The following is a 22,532-nucleotide window of genomic DNA, read 5'->3' as shown; positions in this document are numbered from 1 at the left end:
TCTTTTCAGTCCAGTTTCTTACCCTCCAATAGAGTCACAGACGTAAAGCCTCCCCGCGACGCCACGTGTGGGAGTAAGGCCAAGTTCGCCTACCATCGGTATTGAGACATCGTGTATATTAATATTTGAATAGTCATATTTGGCACTATATCGTCGAGTTGGACGTAGTCTATTAAGCTAATAATAGTCTGTTAATATATAGTGCTTCGTGCGGTGAGAATACTACCGTAGTCAGTACCCCATCGTTTCGGGCAGAGAACTGGCTGCTTACCCAGGGTGGTTGACCCCATGTGAAGCTGCACCCGAGGAGCCCCAGAGCCGACGAGCGAGTGGACCTGTATACCGGATTATTCTACCGACGACAGCCCGCCTTCCCAGGCACGGATTATGCTTTGTATACTTTGATTATTCCATGGATAAAGACCCCCGACACTGCCGTGTGTTGGAACCCCCCCCCCTGGAGAGGACGCAAGGTGAGGAGACGCTCTGCAAGACGAGGTCGCTTCACGTCTCTCCCCCGTGGACCGGAGAGAGCCGGCCCACAAAGAGTCCACCTGCTTTCATCTGTGGTCCAAGGATCGCCGGCGCATTGAACGGCACTACAGTGGGTTCACCTGGGATACCCTTGGCCGGACGAGGCAGCCGGATTCTACCCCCCCCCCCCTCCTACTCCTGTCGGCTTACAAGCGACCGGATTAACCCCCTCTAGTGTATCTAGTATATAATCATTAAAGTATCATTGCTGTTATTCCTTAACTATTCCAGGTCGTATATTTACCACCTGCGCCTTCAGAGATTGGACATTCAAGTTCAAGTTCTCAAGTTCAAGTTCTTTAATAGTTGTCATACAGAAGTACCGAATACTTTCATACAAAATGCTTCTTACTGTTACGCTCCAGAGACTGTGCTAGCCAAGATAGTATCAAATAACATAATAACATAATATAGCATGAATTTAGAAGAAGAAAATGAGGTCACAGTGTTCGGTATAGACATATGTACAATGTTCTGAGTTACCATATAATATACAATACACAATACTATGCAGTGTACTAATGTACAGTACTATCTAGTGCAAAGCAGAAATGGGATGAGGTACAATTTTAGGTACAATTTACAGTAAGGTGTACGAGTTGTAGTGCAATCCTTCATCCATAAATATAAAGTGTGGGGAGTGGGTGCTACAGTGTGTTTGTTTAAAGTGGGTGTGTGCTATAAGTGTGTGGAGTGGGTGCTACAGTGTGTTTGTTTAAAGTGAGTGTGTGCGTGTGGATGTGTGTGCTATGTGCGTTTGGTGGTTGTTGTTGTGTAGTGTTCATTCATTGTTCGTTTAGCAGCCTGATGGCCTGGGGATAGAAGCTTCTTCTGAGTCTTTCTGTGCTCGCCTTGAGACTCCTGTATCGCTTGCCTGACGGCAGCAGTTCAAAGAGGCAGTTGTTCGGGTGACTGGAGTCTTTAATGATTCTCTTAGCCTTGCCCTTGCAACGCTTGTAGTAAATGTTCTGGAGGGTGGGGAGCCCCCCTCCAATTGTGCGTTCGGCTGAACGTGTCACTCTTTGTAGTCTGCTTTGGTCTTGTGCAGTGCTATTCCCAAACCAGGAGGTGATGTTGCCGGTCAAGATGCTCTCTATTGTACATGAGTAGAAGTTCTTAAGGATCTTCTGGCTGACTTGGAACTTCCTTAGGCGCCTGAGGAAGTAGAGGCGTTGTCGTGCCTTCTTCACAACACTGTTAATGTGTGTGGTCCATGTCAAGTCCTCGGATATGTAGGCTCCGAGGTACTTAAAGCTGTTGACTCTCTCAACCGGTGCCCCGTCGATGCTGAGGGGGCTGTAGTCCTTGACCCCCGACCTCCTGAAGTCCACAATCATCTCCTTTGTTTTGCTGACGTTCAGGGAGAGGCTGTTTTCCTGGCACCATCCCGCCAGGACCTTGACCTCTTCCAGGTAGGCCCTCTCGTCGTTGGCAGAGATCAGGCCCACCACCACTGTGTCGTCAGCAAATTTGACGATTGTATTGCTACTCCGCTGAGCCACACAGTCGTGTGTGTACAGGGAGTAGAGGAGGGGACTCAGAACACAGCCCTGGGGGGCCCCTATGTTGAGGGTGATGGATGAGGAGGTGCAGTTGCCTGCTCTCACCACCTGGGGTCTGCCAGTCAGGAAGTCCAAGACCCACTGGCAGAGGTCATAGCCCAAGCCCAGGTCCCTGAGCTTGGCTATGAGTATCGAGGGGACTATGGTATTGAATGCCGAGCTGTAGTCGATGAATAGCATTCTCACATAGTTCCCCTGCCTCTTGTCCAGGTGTGATGCTGCTGTGTGCAGCACATGGGATATGGCGTCCTCCGTGGACCTGTTGGGGCGGTATGCAAATTGCAGGGGGTCCATGTTGATGGGGAGGGAGGAGCAGATGTAGCCCTTTACTAGCTTCTCGAAGCACTTCATGGCTATGGAGGTGAGAGCTACAGGGCGGTAGTCGTTGAGGCAAGCAGGCTTGGATTTTTTGGGTACAGGGATAATAGTGGACTTCTTCAGGCAGGTGGGGATGACAGCCTGTTCTAAGGACAGGTTAAATTCTCTATTGATATACCTAGGCTCTATTGATATACCGACTAATACTCTTTGCCATAAAAGTGCATACTATTTCAATTCATAAATGTAATTAAGTGATTAAGTGCTTGTTCTACACACCATCGCTGTGTAGAAATAAAGACCTGTTTCGACTTCGTACATTTGTGTTGGATCCGTTTCATCTACGTGAGAGTGTTTATGATAATATATTTATGCCGTGTACTGGGTGGCCGAATATTAAGTACAAAGGTAGTGGTAGTAAGTATCATATCTAGTAATACAGTCAGGGAATTGTACCCCTCAGTTACAATTGGTCCTTCGAGCCGGATGGTAATTAGTGTAATATTAATATAGTGTTATTAATATTGAAATGGCCTATGATGAACACTCCACGAAACGATCCTCCTAACCAACGCCCACAGCGCGAACGACGGCTCCCTCAGTACTTAGAGGCTTACGCTGTCAGTCAACAACCTAGTCTTCTACTAACAGTAAACGCGGTAAAACTAGAAAGTAAAAGTATGTCTAACCCCAACGCCCAGACTACCCCGACCATAGAGGCCCCTACGGGCTCTAATGTAACTGACCAAGTTCACGGTGGGGACCAGTGGGAACCAGACATGACTTCACACCCCGCCAGTACTGAAGAAGTAGTCCCCGATGAGTCCCGGGAGGAATACAACGCTACCGAGAGAGAACTCGGCACGGAAGAAGACGGGGAGAGCACCGTGGAGATAGAACTCCAAGGCTCCGCAAGGAGTACCCCGAGGGAAGGCTCCCCTATACAACCGCCTTCTCCCAGCGAGGCAGAGAGGACCTTACAGCAGGCCTTCCTCATCAGCCTGAACGCCGCTGCTGAACGCAACCGACTGCAGATCCAGCAGCGAAGCGAACACGAGCAGATACGTCTAGAAATAAGACGCATTCAGATGGAAGAGAATGTGGCCCGAGAACGAGCCGGTGCTCAACGGGACGCAGCGCGCGACAGACAGCAGTCGCAACTAATAGAACAGCTGATCAGACGGACAACACCCTCTCCCTCCGCCAGAGGCTCCAGGAACTCGTCTAGACACACCTCCAGGGCGGCATCCCCTAGCCGAGTAAACAACCCTGAACTTGACCAACAGACGAGGTCTATACCCCCCACAGACCACCTCCCCCCACCGGTCCAAGCGAGACCTAGCAACCGGGAAGGAGCAGCATATCCTGTGGAGAGGCTAAACCAGAGACTACAAGCACTGGATGACCTAACTGAAGACGAAGAGGAAGAGGAGGAGAACCACGCCCAAAGACAGCACAGTACTCTACCGGACCAGGAGGCCCGGTACAGCCCAGGCTATACTCCCGCGGAGCTGCGCTACAGACCCCCGACTCTATACCCGGGTGAGCACGACGCACGACCCGCACCGAGGAACAGCACCTGGACAAGCGGGCCATGGTACACTGCCGGTACCAGCCCATACCAAGGAGCGGGAGGAGACTCGCCTAGGAGGCCTCTCCCCCAACGCTCGCCGATGTATCCACAGTCAGCGTCATACATTGGCACGCCTATGGTACCCGACTTCACCCAAGAGAACCGGGCCCAGTATACAGAACTCCGCATGTGTCTGGAGACCATGTTGGTGGATGTATTGGATGAACGCCACAAATACGCCATCCTACTGACACATCGACCGCTTACCCCCAGCAATAGACAATCGAGCACTGGACGACCTGTCCATCAGAGTGCAGTCCCTGGTAGGGATGTTGGGAGCGCAAAGAGAGAAGGGGAGGCATGAACTTTACGCCAACTCAAATGTGGAAAGGATCCTGGAGAAGCTGCCGCCCGCTCGTCAGGAGCGCTTTAGGCGGCAGAGGGACCACAGAGACCCGAATGGCCCCGAACCGAACCTCCTCGATCTAGCAGACTTCCTGGCGAGAGAAGTCAGCAGCCTACGGCTAGATACATTCGGACGGAGCACCCCTGGCTCCAGAGAAGGAACCAGATGACTAAACGATGGAAGAAGATCGGTGACTGTGATGCACCAATCGGAGTCAGTACCGAGCAGCAGGAGCCACAGTACCCCCTCCAGAACGGAGAAGTGGAAGATAGTGTGCCCCTACTGTGAGAAAGAACACTGGCTAGCGCAATGTGACTCCTTCCCCAAGCTGAACGCGGAGGAAGCAGGTCAATGGATAAAGTCCAACAAGCGCTGTTTTCGCTGTGCGCGCTCACACATGGCAGCCGAATGCCGCTTAAAGAAAAGGTGCACCAAGTGCGATGGAGCCCATCTGGACATACTTCACGACAGTAACAGACGGCGCCCTTCACCTGCACCATCCAGCCGCAAAGCGAGCGTCATGTACATCGATCCCGCCAGCAGCAGTGGAGCCCGAGTACTCCTAAAAGTAGTGCGTGTGACACTAAGTTACCAGAATAAAGTCCTGGACACTTACGCCGTCCTCGATGACGGGTCAGAGAAGACCCTGCTGCTCGCCTCCGCTGCGGCCCAGCTAGGGCTGCGGGGAAGCGAAACCCAAATGACAATTCGGACAATAAGACGAGATTTGAAGACGATAAAGGGCGAGAATGTCTCATTCTCTATCGCAGCAAGCGGCCAGCCTGAGCGACGGTACCAGATTGCAGACGCTTTCACCAGCCAAGAAATAGGACTGTCGCGGTACACATACCCCGTCGCCAAGCTGATGGAGAAATATGCACATCTGCGCAAGTTACCGATCCCGCTCATAGACAATGCTATGCCGACCCTGTTGATAGGCTCCGACCATGCAGACCTCATTGTCCCGATAGACCGGGTTCATACCGGACCCCGAGGCTGTCCTGCAGCAGTCGAGACCCGTTTGGGATGGACTCTCCAAGGCCCGCTCGCCAAATCTCTCAACCGAAGTACAGCCACTAGATGTCTCCACTCCCGAGTCACAGAGGGAGAAACCGCACTCCTGCAACACGTAGAGCGGCTATGGACCTTGGAACAAATGCCCTTTAAGAACGGAAAGAAAGACATTCGCTCTAAAGATGACATTTACGCCATTCACCTCCTCGAGACAGGGACCAAGAGAGTCCCGGTCAACGGCGTGTTGAGATACGCCACGCCACTCCTGCGGCGAGAAGGAATGCCTACTTTCCACGCCAAGACAGACGCCACAGAACGGTACCTGCTGAACACGGAGCGGCGCTTAGCCAAGAACCCCGCCCAAGAGAGTGTATACCGCGCTGAGATTGAGAAGCTTATCACAGCGGGACACGTCACAAAGATGGACATTAAAGAGGCTGACCAGACCACTGAATCGTGGTACGTGCCCCACCACAAGGTCCATCACAACGGTAAAGACCGCATAGTATTTAACTGCAGCTACCAGATCGGATCCCAAAATCTGAATAAAGAGTTACTGCCCGGTCCCACACTCGGCCCCTCCCTACTCGGCGTTCTACTCCGCTTCCGCCAGGAAAAGGTGGCCATCAGCGGGGACATTAAAGGAATGTTCCTGCAGGTGAGATTAGTAGAGGCGGACAAGCCCCTGTTACGGTTCCTATGGAGAGAGACATGTAAAATGGACTTACACGTCTTCAGTGACGCCTCAGAGGTCGCATACGGATCAGTAGCCTACTTGCGGGCCCAAGAAAGGGGGGGAGAGATCTACACAGCATTTGTCCTCGCCCGCTCGAGAATAGCCCCACGCAAGCAACAATCTATCCCACGCCTAGAGCTCTGCGCAGCCCTAGCCGGAGCGCACCTAGCCACGCTCATCCAACGTGAGCTCACCATACCGGTGTCTAGAACAATCCTGTGGTCAGATTCCACGACAGTACTCGCCTGGATCAAATCGGACTCATGCAAGTACAAAGTCTTCGTGGGAGTCAGAGTCACCGAGATTCAAGACTTAACCGAAGAGTTAACCGGAGAAACAGAGTGGCGCTACGTTGATACAAAACAGAACCCAGCTGACGTCATCACCCGGGGGATGCCCCTGGATGACCTCACCCGTCACAATGCTTACAGTGACGGCCCCGCATTCCTAAGACTCCCGGAAGGACAGTGGCCCACGCCTATCCCGAGGGAAGCCAGTCAGGAGGAGGCTGAGAATAAGAAGTCTGTGTTCTGTGGATTGAGCACTGTTATCTCCGCAGACCCCAACACACTCCTGATGGGGCGGCTAGATCCCGCGTTACCCCAGACAATGTACCGGCCTGAAGAAGCGAACGGCCGACGAATGTGGAGGTACAGCCAAGTATTAGCCGACAAGTTTTGGAACAGTTTCCTACTGCACTACCTACCGTCTCTACAGACCCGCCAGAAGTGGGTAAAGGAGAGAGACAATTTGACAGAAGGAACAGTCGTCATGATTATTGATCAATCACTGCCCAGAGCTATGTGGCCGGCCGGCCGCGTAAGCAAAGTGATCACTGGTGCCGACGGCAAGGTCCGAGCAGCTGAAGTGCTCGTCCAGGGTCGCACTTACACCCGTCCCGTGGCAAGGCTCATAGAACTGCCTCGACTCCCAGACACAATCGATGATGACCATGACCCTACAACCCTATGACTTTGTGAAGTTGACTGACCCCTACAGCAAACCCTTATGTGTAAATAGACAACGCGATTAATCTGTCTCTGTTTAACTGATTAGGTCTGGGACCTATTCAGGGGGTGGCTGTTGTGAAGGGCCAGATTAAACCGAATATATATATTTATTTATATATATATATTTAATTGTATTTGTATATTCTCTAATATTCCCTGATATCCCTTGTATATTCCTTGTACAATATGCATTGAATATCCATTCTAGCCTACTGAACATCCCATAATAGTCTCCATTCTACTATTGGTCGAGACCTTGGTGCCAGGCTGCCATACCCCTCAGACCCAGTTCAAACGTACCGCTCCACATGTACGAACAAGTCCTAGTTCCGCGTAGGAATCTGGCTACCGCACCACTAATGGGACTATTTGTTCATAGTGCGTATATATACTGCGCTACTAAAGTAGGACTTTCTTTTCAGTCCAGTTTCTTACCCTCCAATAGAGTCACAGACGTAAAGCCTCCCCGCGACGCCACGTGTGGGAGTAAGGCCAAGTTCGCCTACCATCGGTATTGAGACATCGTGTATATTAATATTTGAATAGTCATATTTGGCACTATATCGTCGAGTTGGACGTAGTCTATTAAGCTAATAATAGTCTGTTAATATATAGTGCTTCGTGCGGTGAGAATACTACCGTAGTCAGTACCCCATCGTTTCGGGCAGAGAACTGGCTGCTTACCCAGGGTGGTTGACCCCATGTGAAGCTGCACCCGAGGAGCCCCAGAGCCGACGAGCGAGTGGACCTGTATACCGGATTATTCTACCGACGACAGCCCGCCTTCCCAGGCACGGATTATGCTTTGTATACTTTGATTATTCCATGGATAAAGACCCCCGACACTGGCGTGTGTTGGAACCCCCCCCCCTGGAGAGGACGCAAGGTGAGGAGACGCTCTGCAAGACGAGGTCGCTTCACGTCTCTCCCCCGTGGACCGGAGAGAGCCGGCCCACAAAGAGTCCACCTGCTTTCATCTGTGGTCCAAGGATCGCCGGCGCATTGAACGGCACTACAGTGGGTTCACCTGGGATACCCTTGGCCGGACGAGGCAGCCGGATTCTACCCCCCCCCCCCTCCTACTCCTGTCGGCTTACAAGCGACCGGATTAACCCCCTCTAGTGTATCTAGTATATAATCATTAAAGTATCATTGCTGTTATTCCTTAACTATTCCAGGTCGTATATTTACCACCTGCGCCTTCAGAGATTGGACATTCTCTATTGATATACCGACTAATACTCTTTGCCATAAAAGTGCATACTATTTCAATTCATAAATGTAATTAAGTGATTAAGTGCTTGTTCTACACACCATCGCTGTGTAGAAATAAAGACCTGTTTCGACTTCGTACATTTGTGTTGGATCCGTTTCATCTACGTGAGAGTGTTTATGATAATATATTTATGCCGTGTACTGGGTGGCCGAATATTAAGTACAAAGGTAGTGGTAGTAAGTATCATATCTAGTAATACAGTCAGGGAATTGTACCCCTCAGTTACAGCATTTATATAGCGCCTTTATCCAAAGAGCTTTACAACTTATGCCTCATATTCACCCATTCACTCACACATCGACGGCAGAGGCAACCATGCTAGGTGCCATCGGAACTCATCTCATCTACCTCCTGAGCCACTGTCATTCCTTGTTCTTAAACATAACAAAGAAAACATACATTTACAATAGATGCCTCACACCTTCTGTGTATCGCCCCTAATAATAGGAATTCCAGCAGTTACAATAGGGTTCTCTGCTTCGCAGCAAACAACCAAACAATATGGTCACGAGAGGCGCTGGACTAATTCCACCTCTTCTCAGCAACCTGTATCATGCAGCCAAAATGTACTTCAGTTGCAAGTCTCAAGACTACCTTGAGTCACACCTCTACCACATACACAACTGGTAATGAGCCACTTAATACCAAGGATAAGTCACTTAATACCAATGATAAGTCACTTAATACCAAGGACAAGCCACTTAATACCAAGGATAAAGAGAAAGAGATACCACACAGAACTACTGAAAGAGCTGCCACACTGAACCAAATAAAAGTACAAAACAGACCATTGCAACTACTGTATGTAATAGTATTAGTCTTTGCCCCCCACTAGATCATAGAATGTATCTTTAAATGAAAGGGCTTCATTCCTAAAATGCTTTGAATCTATTTTTGTAATCAAGTTATTATCTAATATCCACTATTAAATCCACAAATAGGTTGCTTTGTTGCAAGTAAAAGCCAATAACTTTTACTGTCATACCAACCATAGTTTTGTCAAGAGGGTGGAAAAAGATCTCATTGTAGAACGATTATGTCTTCAATATTTGTTCCGTTTTTTCCTCTCAGCAAAATGACGGACAGTTCAACGTCATCCAGCTGGTGGGCATGCTACGTGGCATTGCGGCGGGCATGAGGTACCTGTGCGACATGAACTATGTCCACCGGGACCTTGCAGCACGCAACATCCTGGTCAACAGCAATCTGGTGTGCAAGGTGTCCGACTTTGGCCTGTCGCGCTTCCTGGAGGACGACGCCTCAGACCCCACCTACACCAGTGCCCTGGTGAGTGGGGAATGTGCACGCAGTGGTGATAAGAGTACACAAGTTTTCTACGTAAGTAAAAGTTTAACTAACACAGTAGAATAGTACCCTGGTGTGAAAGCCCTCCGGTAGAGAGTTCTAACTTGAGTTCAAGCCTTGAAATGTTTGCTGTTAAATATACACATCTTTAATGCAAGTAGAAGTGGAAATATTCCGATGGTGAATAGGATATCTTGAATAGTACCCTGGTAAAACAAGTATATGTTTGATATAATGTCCTCATACTGTAATTCAGCACCAGGAAGTAATCCATGTTCAAGGCATTCATTTCTTTAAAAGGACCATACCAGTGAAATTTTGACTTCTCGCCATTACCAGATATTGTGCATACAGCTTTTGTGCATTGGGTAGATATCAGCCTACCTTCCACACTGCCATTCAGGGCTTGACATTAACTTTTTGGCTCACCAGCCACTGTGGCTAGTGGTTTTCCAAAGTCACTAGCCACTCAGCATTTTCACCAGCCAAAAATCCCAGCGCTCGCACCCCCACCCAAAAAGTAATACATATAGGTAATTGGATAATGCAACTGCATGCTTGGACATAAGATTTTATTTGAACAGACATCTAAAAAGTGTTGCGTGCTACAGTGTAGGTTAGTTTATTAGGACAAGTGCATGACAGTAAGGTTAGTTAGGGGTAGATATATATATATTTTATTTTTTGTATAATTTCAGATAATGGTTGAAGAAGTGCGTCTTTAGTCGACAGCGAAAGTTTGGATGGGTTTCGGCTGTCCTAACTGGGGTGGGTAGTTCATTCCACCATTGTGGGGCAAGGACTGAGAATAGGCGACTTCTCTTTGATGACCCTCCCGGAGCTTGGATAGGAGTAGGTCTGAGGCGGCCAGAAGATGCAGAGCGTAGGGGTCTTGAGGGTGTGTAGTTAGAGACCATTGACCGGAAGTAGGCGGGAGCGGTTCCCTTTGCCGCACGGTATGCCAGGTCGAGGGCCTTGAAGCGGATTCGTGCAGCAATGGGGAGCCAGTGCAGGTCCCTAAGAAGTGGGGTGACATGGGCCGACTTCGGTAGGTTTGAGATCAGGCGGGCCGCTGCGTTCTGAATGAGTTGAAGAGGCTTGGTGGCAGTGGCCGGGAGGCCAGCAAGCAGTGTGTTGCAGTAGTCGAGGCAGGAGATGACTGTTGATTGGACGAGGAGTTGGGTGGCTTCTTTTGTCAGGAAGGGGCGGATCCTTCTGATGTTGCTCAGGAGGAATCTGCAGGTTCTGGTTGTCGCTGCGATGTGAGCAGAGAAGTTCAGCTGGTCGTCGAGGACAACGCCAAGGTTCTTGCCGGTCAATCTGCAGGTTCTTGCTTAGGTTCAGTTTGAGGTGGTTGGTCGTCATCCAGGCGGAGATGTCAGACAGACATGCCGAGATCCGCTTAGAGATGTGGATATCTGAGGGAGGGAAGGAGAGGAAGAGTTGAGTATCATCAGCATAACAATGATACGAGAAGCCATGAGACGTGATAATGTTAGCCAGTGATTTAGTGTAGAGGGAGAATAGAAGGGGTCCTAGGGCCGAGCCCTGGGGGACACCCGTCCACTGGTCTACTCCCCGAAGACGCCCATAGGCCAGGAACAAAGCGCATAAGACGGTATCGTGATGGAAGTCAGAACGGATGGCATAGAGCTGGGGCGGTGTTGAGACCCACGCGGGCCTGGGACCAACTCGTGCTAGGAACAAATAAGACGGTATCGGGACTGAAGTCGGAACAGATGGAGGAGCGGACAAGGAGGACAAACACTTCCAGCTGCGGAATGCTGGGGCTGGCTACCGAGACGCTCCGGTCTCTGCGATTGGGGGTCGCAGGCGCAAGCCTTCGTCCCCTTAAATATAGACTTTAAGTCTCGCGAAACCTAGTCTAGGATCCTGTCCTGACCGGTGTCCGGATCCCCTTACTGTGGATTTTGGCTCAACCGAGTCGTAGGGGGTACCGGGCGAGTCCGGGCGTGTCCGAAAACACGTAGTCCCAGGACCCTGTCCCGACCGGTGTCTGGATCCCCACTGGGGGTACCCAGCCCGGAAGACCGGGCGAGTCCGAAAACCAGTAGTCCTAGGACCCTGTCCCGACCGGTGTCCTGATCCCCACTGGGGGTACCCGGCCCGGGGAAGACCGGGCGAGTCCGAAAACAAGGAAATCTAGGACCCTGTCCCGACCGGTGTCCGGATCCCCACTGCAGCTTTCGGCTGCGACCTTCGGGCCTTGTCAGGGTTGTGTGGGGTACCCGGCCCGGGGAAGACTGGGCGGGCCTAGATAGGCAACAAGGTGGTGAGCACCCAGCCGGAATCAAAAACGGTGTAGCTGTTTCTGCGGTTGGGGCGTCGCAGGCACGCGCCTTCATTCCCTTAAGCTCAGACTAAAAGCTCACCACACTAGTCTGGGGCCCTGTCCCGACCGATGTCCAGATACCCTTACTGCGGCTTTTGGCTCGACCGAGTCGTAAAGGGTACCCGGCCCGGAAGCCCGGGCGAGTCCCAAAACTTCATCATGGTAGGTGTCGGTGGAACTAGGGTCGCCACTGGGTTGCAGGGGAGGGGAGGCGGGTCCCTGCGACACGAGGTGGGTGGAATGTGGGGTTCGCCCGCAGTTGTCACCGAATCCCGTATTGATAAATCCATGCTGAAGCGATCTAGTTGATTTTGTAAGCCTGCATAGCCGGATGGTCGACCTGCTGAGGGTTGTAGGTGCCAGTGAGTTTAACATTCAACTGACGAAAGTCAAGTCACACTCACTGGCGAAAAAGACGGTATCGGAGCAGCCAGGCTATGGAAATCATCGGACCGTTAATTTAGGCCGTTCTGGCTGAATGGACAAGGGCCTCGGAAGGAAGTAAGAGCCTGCGGGCAGGAGTGGCAGACAATAATAAATTGTATTTGTATTGCACTTTTCGTTCACTAGGATCCCAAAGTGCTATAGGGTTAAAACATAGTTAAAATGTTTTATAATTATTAATAATAATAAAAAAAAAATACAGAATAATAAAAAAAAAAAAAAAAGAACATAGTTAACCTCTTAACACATTGACTGCCAGCTATTGGCCCCATCCTGTTCTAGCTAGGCCACGCTTTAAAATATAGGAGTGTGACACCTTGTTTGTAGAGCTATATCTATATTCTATAGTATAGCTATGGATACAATACTATGGTCATTTGACAGTCCAAGATGCAAAAAATTATAAATTTTGGACCAGCTGAAGAAGCAACAGTGAGGCCTGGCCAACGCCAACGTAAAGTGCATTACAATAATCCAGCCGTGTTGGTACAAAGACATGCATAACTGTCTCAAAGTCCTTAAAAGAGAGAAGAGGCTTGACTTTGGAGAGTTGCTTCAGCTGGAAGAAGCTGGACCTAACCACAGAGTTAATCTGTTTGTCCATTTTAAACTCACCGTCTATTTTCACCCCCAGGTTGGTAACTATGGGTCTGACACATGAGTCAAGGGGCCCATGTCTGGAGGTGAGGTACCAGGCCTGCTTGGTCTGAACATAATGACCTCGGGTTTTTTGTCATTGAAATTTAAAAAGTTCCGAGCCAGTCAAGCTTTTATGTCACTGAGACAGTCTAACAGGGGTTTTAGAGTGTTGGGGTCATCACGCTTTAAAAGCAGGTATATTTGTAAATCGTCTGCATAAAAATGGAACGAGATGCCATGGTTCTTGATAATAGACCCTAAGGGGAGCAGATACAGAGCGAAGAGGAGGGGCGCCAGGCTGGAACCTGGAGGTACACCACAGGGGAGAGAAGCAGATGATGACTGAAAATGGCCCTGACGCACAGAAAAGCTCCTATCTGACAGATATGACCTGAACCACTCTAATGGAGTAGTCTACTGTATCGAAAGCAGATGTGTAGATTAGAGCTGACTCTGTGCTGTGGAGGGATTTGAACCCTGACTGGAATACCAAAGAAATTGTGTATTTAAAAAGGACTGTAGTTGAATGGCTACCACTTTCTCTAAAATCTTAGAAATAAAAGGGAGCTTAGAGAGAGGTCTAACATTTTAAAAGACAGGTGTCCAGACTGCCTGTTTCAAGCTTGCTGGTACCTCTCCTAGGGACAAGCTACGGTTTACTAATGTTAGGACACAGGGTCCAATGGTGTCCCAGACCTCTACTTAACTGTCACCGGCACCTATATGGGACGTTTTGCACTTGCGGTACTTTGGCCTCGTTTTTAAGGCGATCCAATGCTTTTATGCCAATGAACCAATACATTGCTTGAAAGCTAAGATTGTCACTGTTCGATTGATACCCTACTCAAGGTATTAGGTGCTCGCATAAAATAAATACTTTTAATAATATATCTTTTTATTTTATATATTTTTTTATTATTATATTTCTTTCTTTTTTTTATTATAAATAATGTGTAACTATGTGGAACCTTTCATTAGAGCCCAATATTTTGACTGTACGTTGAAGCGTTCAAGAGTTATAGCATTTTGAGACATAGGGTCTCCAAGTGGCAATTTTTTACAAAATTTTGCTGTGAAGGGGGGGGGGGGGGTAAATGTATCTATGTTCCAGTTTTATGTACTGTAGAGCTTCAATACACTCTGTACCAATCACAAACACCACCAACCTGGTTGTGTGGCAATAAATGAATTAGAGGTGGGCATAGATACATTTTTTTAATCTAGATGAATCTATCTGCAATCCTGGATTTAATCTAGATTAATCTAGATTAATTTGTCTCAAAAAAAAAAAAAGTCTGCCGAAGGCATTCAAAATATGTGTGTTCTACCCAAATAATGACCAGAAGTAAGTCCTTACTTTTTCTTTCCTCCTTACGTTTCTCAGGCCAGGTGGCCCATTACACCATGAGCCCATCTCCCGTTTCCAAAATGCATTACAGACTGTTTGAAAAAGCTGTTTTGTTATGATAATTGGTAATGAAATATCAAAATAATGTTCAATAAGATGTACTTGTGTTTAATAAGTTGTTTTATTCAGAAGTTAACACAAATAAATAATATTACCAGTACAGAACAGTACAGTATCTAGCACACTCTCAGGAGCAAAACAGAAAGAAGCATTTCAAACTTGAACTATGTGACATGGCTTGACTCAATCAGTCCAATCTCTATTTCTCCTTCTTCCACCAGTCACTCAGGCAGACCAGCTTGTTTTATGTAGCAGTGTCTACTTATAGTGCCTATAATATTTTTCCCGTTGGGTGCCAGACAGGGCCAAACCCTGCCAATGCAAATCAAATTACCTTTTTAATTGGTTAATTAGGCCTATAGCTCCGGCATAAGACTGTACCACATAAAGGTAGACAAATAATTTAATTAATAGTAGGCCTAGACTACTGAGCAAGCTAAATCATAGGTTAGTTTGCTAAAATGTAACAATCAATTACCTTTTCATAAATTCAAAAACCACTCAAGAGTCATTCAAAATCAAAATGTCCATGTATTGGATTCAATTCAAATCATAAGCAAACATTTCATAAAACAAACAATTCATTTTCAGTCCAGCATGTGTGTTAAACTCCCATAAACCAGTCAGGTCACTCAATTCAGTTCAGTCCGTGGGGCAGCGGTGGCCCTTTTTTTTTTATAGATTAACAACGTCAATTATATTATCGCGCGATACTAGTCTCGCGTTAACGCAGCACGTTAACGCCGTTAACGGCCCAGCTCTAACATTAATCTTGTATTGTTTATCTTGTATCTTGTATTTGGAGACTCTTGTGATGTTAATGTATGTGCGCTATACGAGACAGTGTACAGGCCACCGTACTCAGGGTCAGGCAGAGTACGACAGGAACTTGGAATGGACTCCTGTGTAATGTAGCTACGGATAAGCTAATAAAGATACTAACAACCAAAGCAGAGGACTCACTATTTGTTACCGTGTGAAGTAACACAACATGGTGTCAGAAGTCCTGCAAGAGTTGTTCGGTCGGACGATAAGTGCCATTTGAGACTCGTTGATGACAAAGGAAAAAAAAGAGAGGAAAAGAAAGATGAACGTAGCCAATAACGCTGTAGCCCCGGGAGCGGCAGCGGTTCCAAGTGCTACATTTAGGATCCAGCCTCCCGAGTCCTTCGACTTTTCAAAGCCGCAAGAGTGGGCCAAGTGGACACGCTAATATATTGTATGGGCGATGATGCAGACGATATTTTACGTGGATTAAATCTGACTGTTGCTCTACGACGTACATACCAAGGAGTGCGGGATGGATTACAGGGTTTCTTCGTGGTCAAGAAAAATTTGATCTACGAACGCGCCAAATTTTATATGCGCAAACAGGGAGAATGTGAAACGGTCGACTCCTTTGTGACGGCATTGTATGCGCTGGCGGAGTATTGTACATACTGAGTGTTACATGATGAACTTATACGTGACAGGCTTGTCGTCGGTCTGATGGATAAGCAGCTGTCAGAACGCATGCAGCTGGACCCGGACTTGACCCTGGAGAGGGCAATAAACATGGCGAGGCAGAGCGAAGAGGTGAAACGACAGCAATCCTCTCTGCGAGGGGACGCCAGGACAGAGGCAAGTGACATTAAATCGGTGGACAGGGTGTTTAAGAGCAGTAGCAAGAATTATGCTAAGAACAGCCCCCAACAGGCTAACAGCTACCCAGCCAAATCACACAGTGCCCAGTACTCAAGGGGGAGAAGTGTCCAGTGTCATAAATGTGGCAGTTCTCAGTTCCACCCACAGCGTGATTGCCCTGCTAATGAGGTGAAATGCCATTCATGTGGGAAGATGGGGCATTATAAGCGTGTGTGTAAATCATCCAAAAATGTACATGAGGTTGAAGAGGACTATTCCTGCTCCTGTGATGGTGAGGAGGAGCACATGTTCTTGGGCAGCATCACAACTGATGGGGAGCCATGGATGGTCGACATAGACATCAATGGCAGACGTGTGCCATTCAAAATAGACACTGGCGCTGATGTTACTGTGATGCCTCACACAGTATTCAGAGAGATATACAGACACAAGGATCCACCTACCCTGCAGAAAGCATCAAAACCACTGATGGGACCTGGGAGGAGTCCACTAGATGTTGTGGGCGTCGCCAAGCTGTTGCTGAGGAGAGGAGAGAGAGAGGTGTTGGAGGACGTGTACGTCGCTCGACACCTGCACTCAGCGTTGCTGGGGAGACCTGCTATCAACAAGATGGAGCTTGTGGCACGTCTAGACAGTATCACGATGGAGACGCTCAAGACGACCTACCCGAAGATATGCAGTGGTCTCGTGAGATGAAACAGCCGTATGCAATTAGGCTGAAACCGGGGGCTCAACCATTCTCGCTGAAGACGCCCAGAAGGATTCCATTGCCACTGATGGACAAAGTCAAGCAAGAACTGTCCCGCATGGAAAGCCTCGGAGTGATCAGCCGTATCGAGGAGCCAACCGACTGGTGTGCCGGCATGGTAGTAGTCCCTAAGAAGAAGACAGAGGAGGTACGTATATGTGTCGATCTCACAAACCTCAATGAGTCAGTGAGCCGGGAGAAATACACCCTGCCAACAGTCGAGGAAACACTGGGAATGCTGGCCGGAGCCAGGATATTCAGCAAGTTAGACGCAAACATGGGATTTTGGCAAATACCCCTGACTGAGGATTCGTCAAAGTACATGACCTTCATCACGCCGTTTGGTCATTATCACTTTAATCGCCTACCCTTCGGCGTCACCTCAGCCCCAGAACACTTCCAAAACAGAATGGTGACCAAGGTCACAGAGGGGCTGGAGGGTGTCGTCTGCCACATGGACGATGTGCTGGTGTGGGGCCGATCACAAGAGGAGCATGACGCTCGTCTGCATGTCGTGCTGGGGAGGATCGAGAAAGCAGGAATCACCCTGAACATCGATAAGTGTGACCTGTCAAAAGAAGAGGTGACCTTTCTAGGCCATGTGATCTCCAGCAGTGGCATTAATCCCGACCCGAGTAAGACAGATGCCGCAAGGAGGATGGAGGAGCCGACAAATGTTAGTGAGCTGAGAAGCTTTCTCGGCATGGTAAACCAGCTGGGGAAGTTTATCCCGCAGCTGGCGGAGAGAGACAAGCCCCTGCGAGACCTTCTGTCAAAGAAGAACTGCTGGCTGTGGGGCATCGAGCAGGCCAGAGCCTTTCAAGATTTAAAGGATGCACTAATATCCCCACCAGTGTTGGCCATGTACGATAACCACAGGGAGTGCAAGGTCTCAGCGGATGTGTCGTTGTACGGCTTGGGGAGTGTGCTTCTTCAAAAATGGGATGGAGTGTGGAGACCAGTAGCCTATGTGTCGCGGTCTCTTACACAGACTGAGCAGAGATGCGCTGGTTGAGAAGGAGGCCCTGGGCTTGACCTGGGCTTGCGAGAGGTTTCAAAATGTTCTCATCTGCAGACACTTCCAGCTGGAGACGGACCACAAGCCTCTCCTGGGGTCTCCTGGGGTCTCAGGCGTTGGATGATCTCCCTCCACGGATTCTGCGCTTCCAGATGCGCCTGATGCGCTATTTCTATTCCATTGCTCATGTGCCAGGGAAGAGCCTGTGGACTGCTGATACGCTCTCACGTGCTCCTGTGAAGAGGAGAGAGACACCAGAGGAGAAGGAGTTATTTGAGAATACAAATATTTATGTGGACATCATAATGGAGAACCTGCCAGCGAGCACTGCCTACCTGGACGAGCTGAGAAAGCAGTTGGAGGGGGACAGTGTGTGCGCACAGGTGAAGCAGCGGTGTGCAGAGGGATGGCCAGCACACAACAATGAACCGGCTCTCAGGCTGTACTGGGCAGAACAGGCGTCACTCACAGTAGAGGATGGACTGTTGCTGAGGGCAAGGCCAGATTAAGAATTCAGAGGCTTCTGGGCCAGACTCTTGTGGAGGCCCCCACACACGCATACACGTGCACGCACGCACAGTGGCGTTTTTATATGAAATATAATATCTGAAAATAGGGCTACAGCTTAACAAGTTAGCCACATCCTTAACCTTAACCATAACCTAACCCAGGGGTCAGCAACCTTTACTATCAAAAGAGCCACTTTTCCCCCGTCCCACAAAATAAAATGCTCAGGGAGCCGCATAACCTATTTACCCTTAACATGAAGATAACACAATGTATAACGTTTTATATATCCCCAAGCATACCCCACATTTAGCATAAAACGCCTGACAATTGCATACCCAAAGTAATTTGCGATTAATTATACTTATTGCATTAATGGAATTATAAAGCAACAAAAATAAAAGTTTTTACTTTTTATTGCTGTTTTTACCTGTTATAACAAAGGAAAACCTCAAACTCTTATGAAGAGGAGAAAAAATACTGGCTGTGTAGACCTATTTTTATATAAAACACAGAAGAGGAGACAAAACAGGTGTCTGTAGACCGACTTTGAAATAAAACCCTGAACTATTCAGGTATATTTGAGTCCTTCCCTTATTTGTGGAACATTTATAAAATAAAAAGTAGTCCACTTTAAAAAAAAGACTACCATGTGTAGACCTACTTTGAAATAAAACACAGAAAAGGAGAAAAAACACTGGCATCTGTAGACCTACTCTGAAATAAAACACAGAAGAGGAGACAAAACACAGGTGTCTGTAGACCGACTTTGAAATAAAACCCTGAACTATTCAGGTATATTTGAGTCCTTCCCTTATTTGTGGAACATTTATAAAATAAAAAGTAGTCCACTTTAAAAAAAAGACTACCATGTGTAGACCTACTTTGAAATAAAACACAGAAAAGGAGAAAAAACACTGGCATCTGTAGACCTACTCTGAAATAAAACACAGAAAAGGAGAAAAAACACTGGCATCTGTAGACCTACTTTGAAATAAACCCTGAACTATGCAGCTCTATTTGAGTCCTTCCCTTATTTGTGGAAAATCTATCAAATAAAAAATTAAAATTTCGCACCACATATCAGGCATAGGCTACGCTACAGGTGCATTGTTAGTCGTGAAAGCAAATTAATCTGTCCACGCTGAATTAAACCCTCTATTTTCCTCAGACGTTCCTTTTTTTGGATTTATCCATGGTTAGCTTACTGGGGGGTCAGAAACTCAAGATTAGCCACTTGCAGACGGCAGGGAGAGGCACGGGGTGTGACATACAGTACTGTATATTTTTGTTGATGAAATATTTTTAGTTGACTAAATATTTTAGTTGATGAAATATTTTTTCATGTCAGTGTCACAGTATGACATCGATCTCAAAAATAATAAAAAAAAAAAAAAAAAAGTACAAAAAAAAAAAAAATTGGAGGCCCCTCGGCACTAGAGGCCCACGGGCCGCGGCCCAAGCGGCCCGTTCGTTAATCCGGCCCTGGCTGAGGGGAAGCAGGCTTGTAATCCCTTCAACAATGAGAAATGATGTGCTTGCTAGGCTGCATGAAGGCCACCAGGGGGTGGTAAAGTGCAGGGAGTGTGCACGGCAGTCTGTATGGTGGCCCGGGCTCAGCCAGCAGCTGAATGAGCTAGTCCTCAACTGCCGAACATGCAGCAAAGAGAGACAGAACCAAAGGGAGCCCCTGATGCCATCTCAATACCCGGGGCGACCGTGGCAGAAGTTGGGAGCAGACCTGTTCATGCTGGAGAGCAAGACTTACCTGCTGGTTGTGGATTATGCATCAAGGTACGTGGAGATCGCTCTGCTGACAACAGACGTCATCCACCACCTGAAGTCAATTTTCGCACGGCACGGTATCCCGGAGGTACTGGTGACAGATAATGGGCCACAATTCTCCGGAATGGCCTTTGCAGCGTTTGCAACATCCTATGGGTTTCGCCATGTCACGAGCAGCCCGAGATATCCCCAGAGTAATGGGGAGGCAGAACGTGCTGTCAAGACGATAAAAGGCCTCCTGAAAAAGGCAGCCGATCCATACCGTGCTCTGCTGGCATACAGAGCCACCCTGTTGCATAACGGATACAGTCCAGCTCAGCTTCTTATGGGAAGGAGACTCCTGCTCTACTGGTCCCTACTCTTCCCGACAGTAAGGCGGTTGTTCTGAAGGAAGAGGAGAAGAGAATGAGAGATTCACAAAGCTACAACCGCCGTCATCGTGCACGAAGTCTCGACAGGCTCACTCCAGGAAAGGAAGTGTGGGTCACAGATCAAAGGGCAACTGGAGTTGTGGTCAGCAGTCACCCCACTCCACGTTCGTACATCATAGATGGACCCCATGGAACATTAAGGCGAAACCGTTGCCATCTCATCCCCATGGAGCCCTCACCGGTGCAGAGTGCAGCAGAACCTACGGAGCAGGATGTCGTGGAACCACCAGCTACTCCCAGAACCAGGTCTGGGAGATGTGTGGTGAAACCAACTAAGTTGGACTTGTAAGAGACAGTAGAGAGAGAGTAAATAAAAGTGACATTCCTGCAATAGAATGAAAGAGGTTTATGGTTAAGCTAAGACATGTGTTTCATGTTTATATATATATTCGTTTAGATATAGTGTTCAAAAGAAAGCAATTGCTATGTTTAATATAGCCTATGGTTTATATGGCGTTAAAGAAATTTTTTAGATCAGTTCAGATAGGAACAGACCTTTTAGATATAGAGGCAGAATAATCCTCTAAGGTCTGGGGAATCAATGGCAGTCTACCCATTGATTCTAGAAAGGGAGATGTGGTGTTATGTTAATGTGTGTGCGCTATACGAGACAGTGTACAGGCCACCGTACTCGGGGTCAGGCAGAGTACGACAGGAACTTGGAATGGACACCTGTGTAATGTAGCTACGGATAAGCTAATAAAGATACTAACAACCAAAGCAGAGGACTCACGTATTTGTTACCGTGTGAAGTAACACGACAACTCTGAGCGGCCATTTTGGAAAAACGCATAGACATGCCATTATATAAAGTTTAGTAAAACACTCATTTTCTGTGGTATTGTTATCAACTTTGGACCTGTACTAGATAAGGCTTTAGGCTATGGACCCATTGTGGTTTCCAGGTCATACCTATCAGCTGGAACCTGCAATAGGCCTCTGTTTGCAAGATAATTCAAATGGCAGTTAAAAAAAAACTTAACTTAACTTCAAAGTTTAAAAAGCACTCAGAGTGATTCTTCCTGTTGTGGATGAAAATTCAGAATGTTTCCTTTCAAAAGAGACCAGAGTCATGCATGTGCTATAAGTATAAAGTATAATAAATTGCAGATTACTTTGGGTATGCAATTTCCAGGCGTTTTCTGAAAAATTTGCCCATCAGTGGGCTTCATTTGAGCAATAGTTTTCTTCAGACAGGAGAGTGACATTGGCTCAAAATTATTAAAAACGGCAGAGCCATTTACAATAATAGGTGGTAAAATACAGGCTCTAATAGTTGCAATCTTGGCAAATCATGATGAATTGAAAATGGGGGACCCTGATGTAAACAAGACTAAAGTCTTTTTCTGGTCTGCATCCCCTTAACAATTGTTTGTATTGAGCCGTACTGTATTGTACCCAGTCTGCAATCTGTTAATAAAGTTTTCAATTAATCAATCAATCAAACAAAGACATTTTAAAACACTTCACATGTTTCAGCAGAGGCTACATACACTACAGCTGGATTGGGGGGGGGGGGGTTAGAACGGAGTTAAGAGTGTTAAATAGGACAAGGGGCTTGTGACAGTTGTTTTCAATAATGTCAGCAAAATACTTATTTTTCTGGGCTTTGGCAATGTTCTGATATTTACAACAACTATCCTTTAAAAGATCATAAGAAACCTGCAGCTCATCTTTCCTCCATTTTCGTTCAGCTTTCCTACATTCCTGTCGGGCAGCCCAAGTTATATCATTCACCCATGGCTCGGTTTTAGGCTTGGG

At 47.7% G+C, this 22,532-nt stretch overlaps 1 protein-coding gene across 1 annotated transcript in view; it reads left to right on the top strand.

Moving 5' to 3' along the window:
- Window positions 1-22,532, top strand: part of LOC311244582 (ephrin type-B receptor 2-like) — a gene marked incomplete at both ends in the record, with an annotated part of 199,092 nt that overhangs the window by 151,033 nt on the left and 25,527 nt on the right. Inside the window, one exon of the mRNA XM_084334168.1 lies at window positions 9,501-9,716. Within this exon, the coding sequence (XP_084190294.1) occupies window positions 9,501-9,716 (216 nt within the window). The remainder of the gene's footprint in view (window positions 1-9,500; window positions 9,717-22,532) is intronic.

This window comes from Notolepis coatsorum (genome assembly GCF_963971535.1).
Source record: "Notolepis coatsorum genome assembly, chromosome: 17".
In the NCBI taxonomy this organism is placed as follows: Eukaryota; Metazoa; Chordata; class Actinopteri; order Aulopiformes; family Paralepididae; genus Notolepis; species Notolepis coatsorum.
Note: the sequence above shows the minus strand (reverse complement) of the source record. Positions and strands in the feature narration are given on the sequence as shown.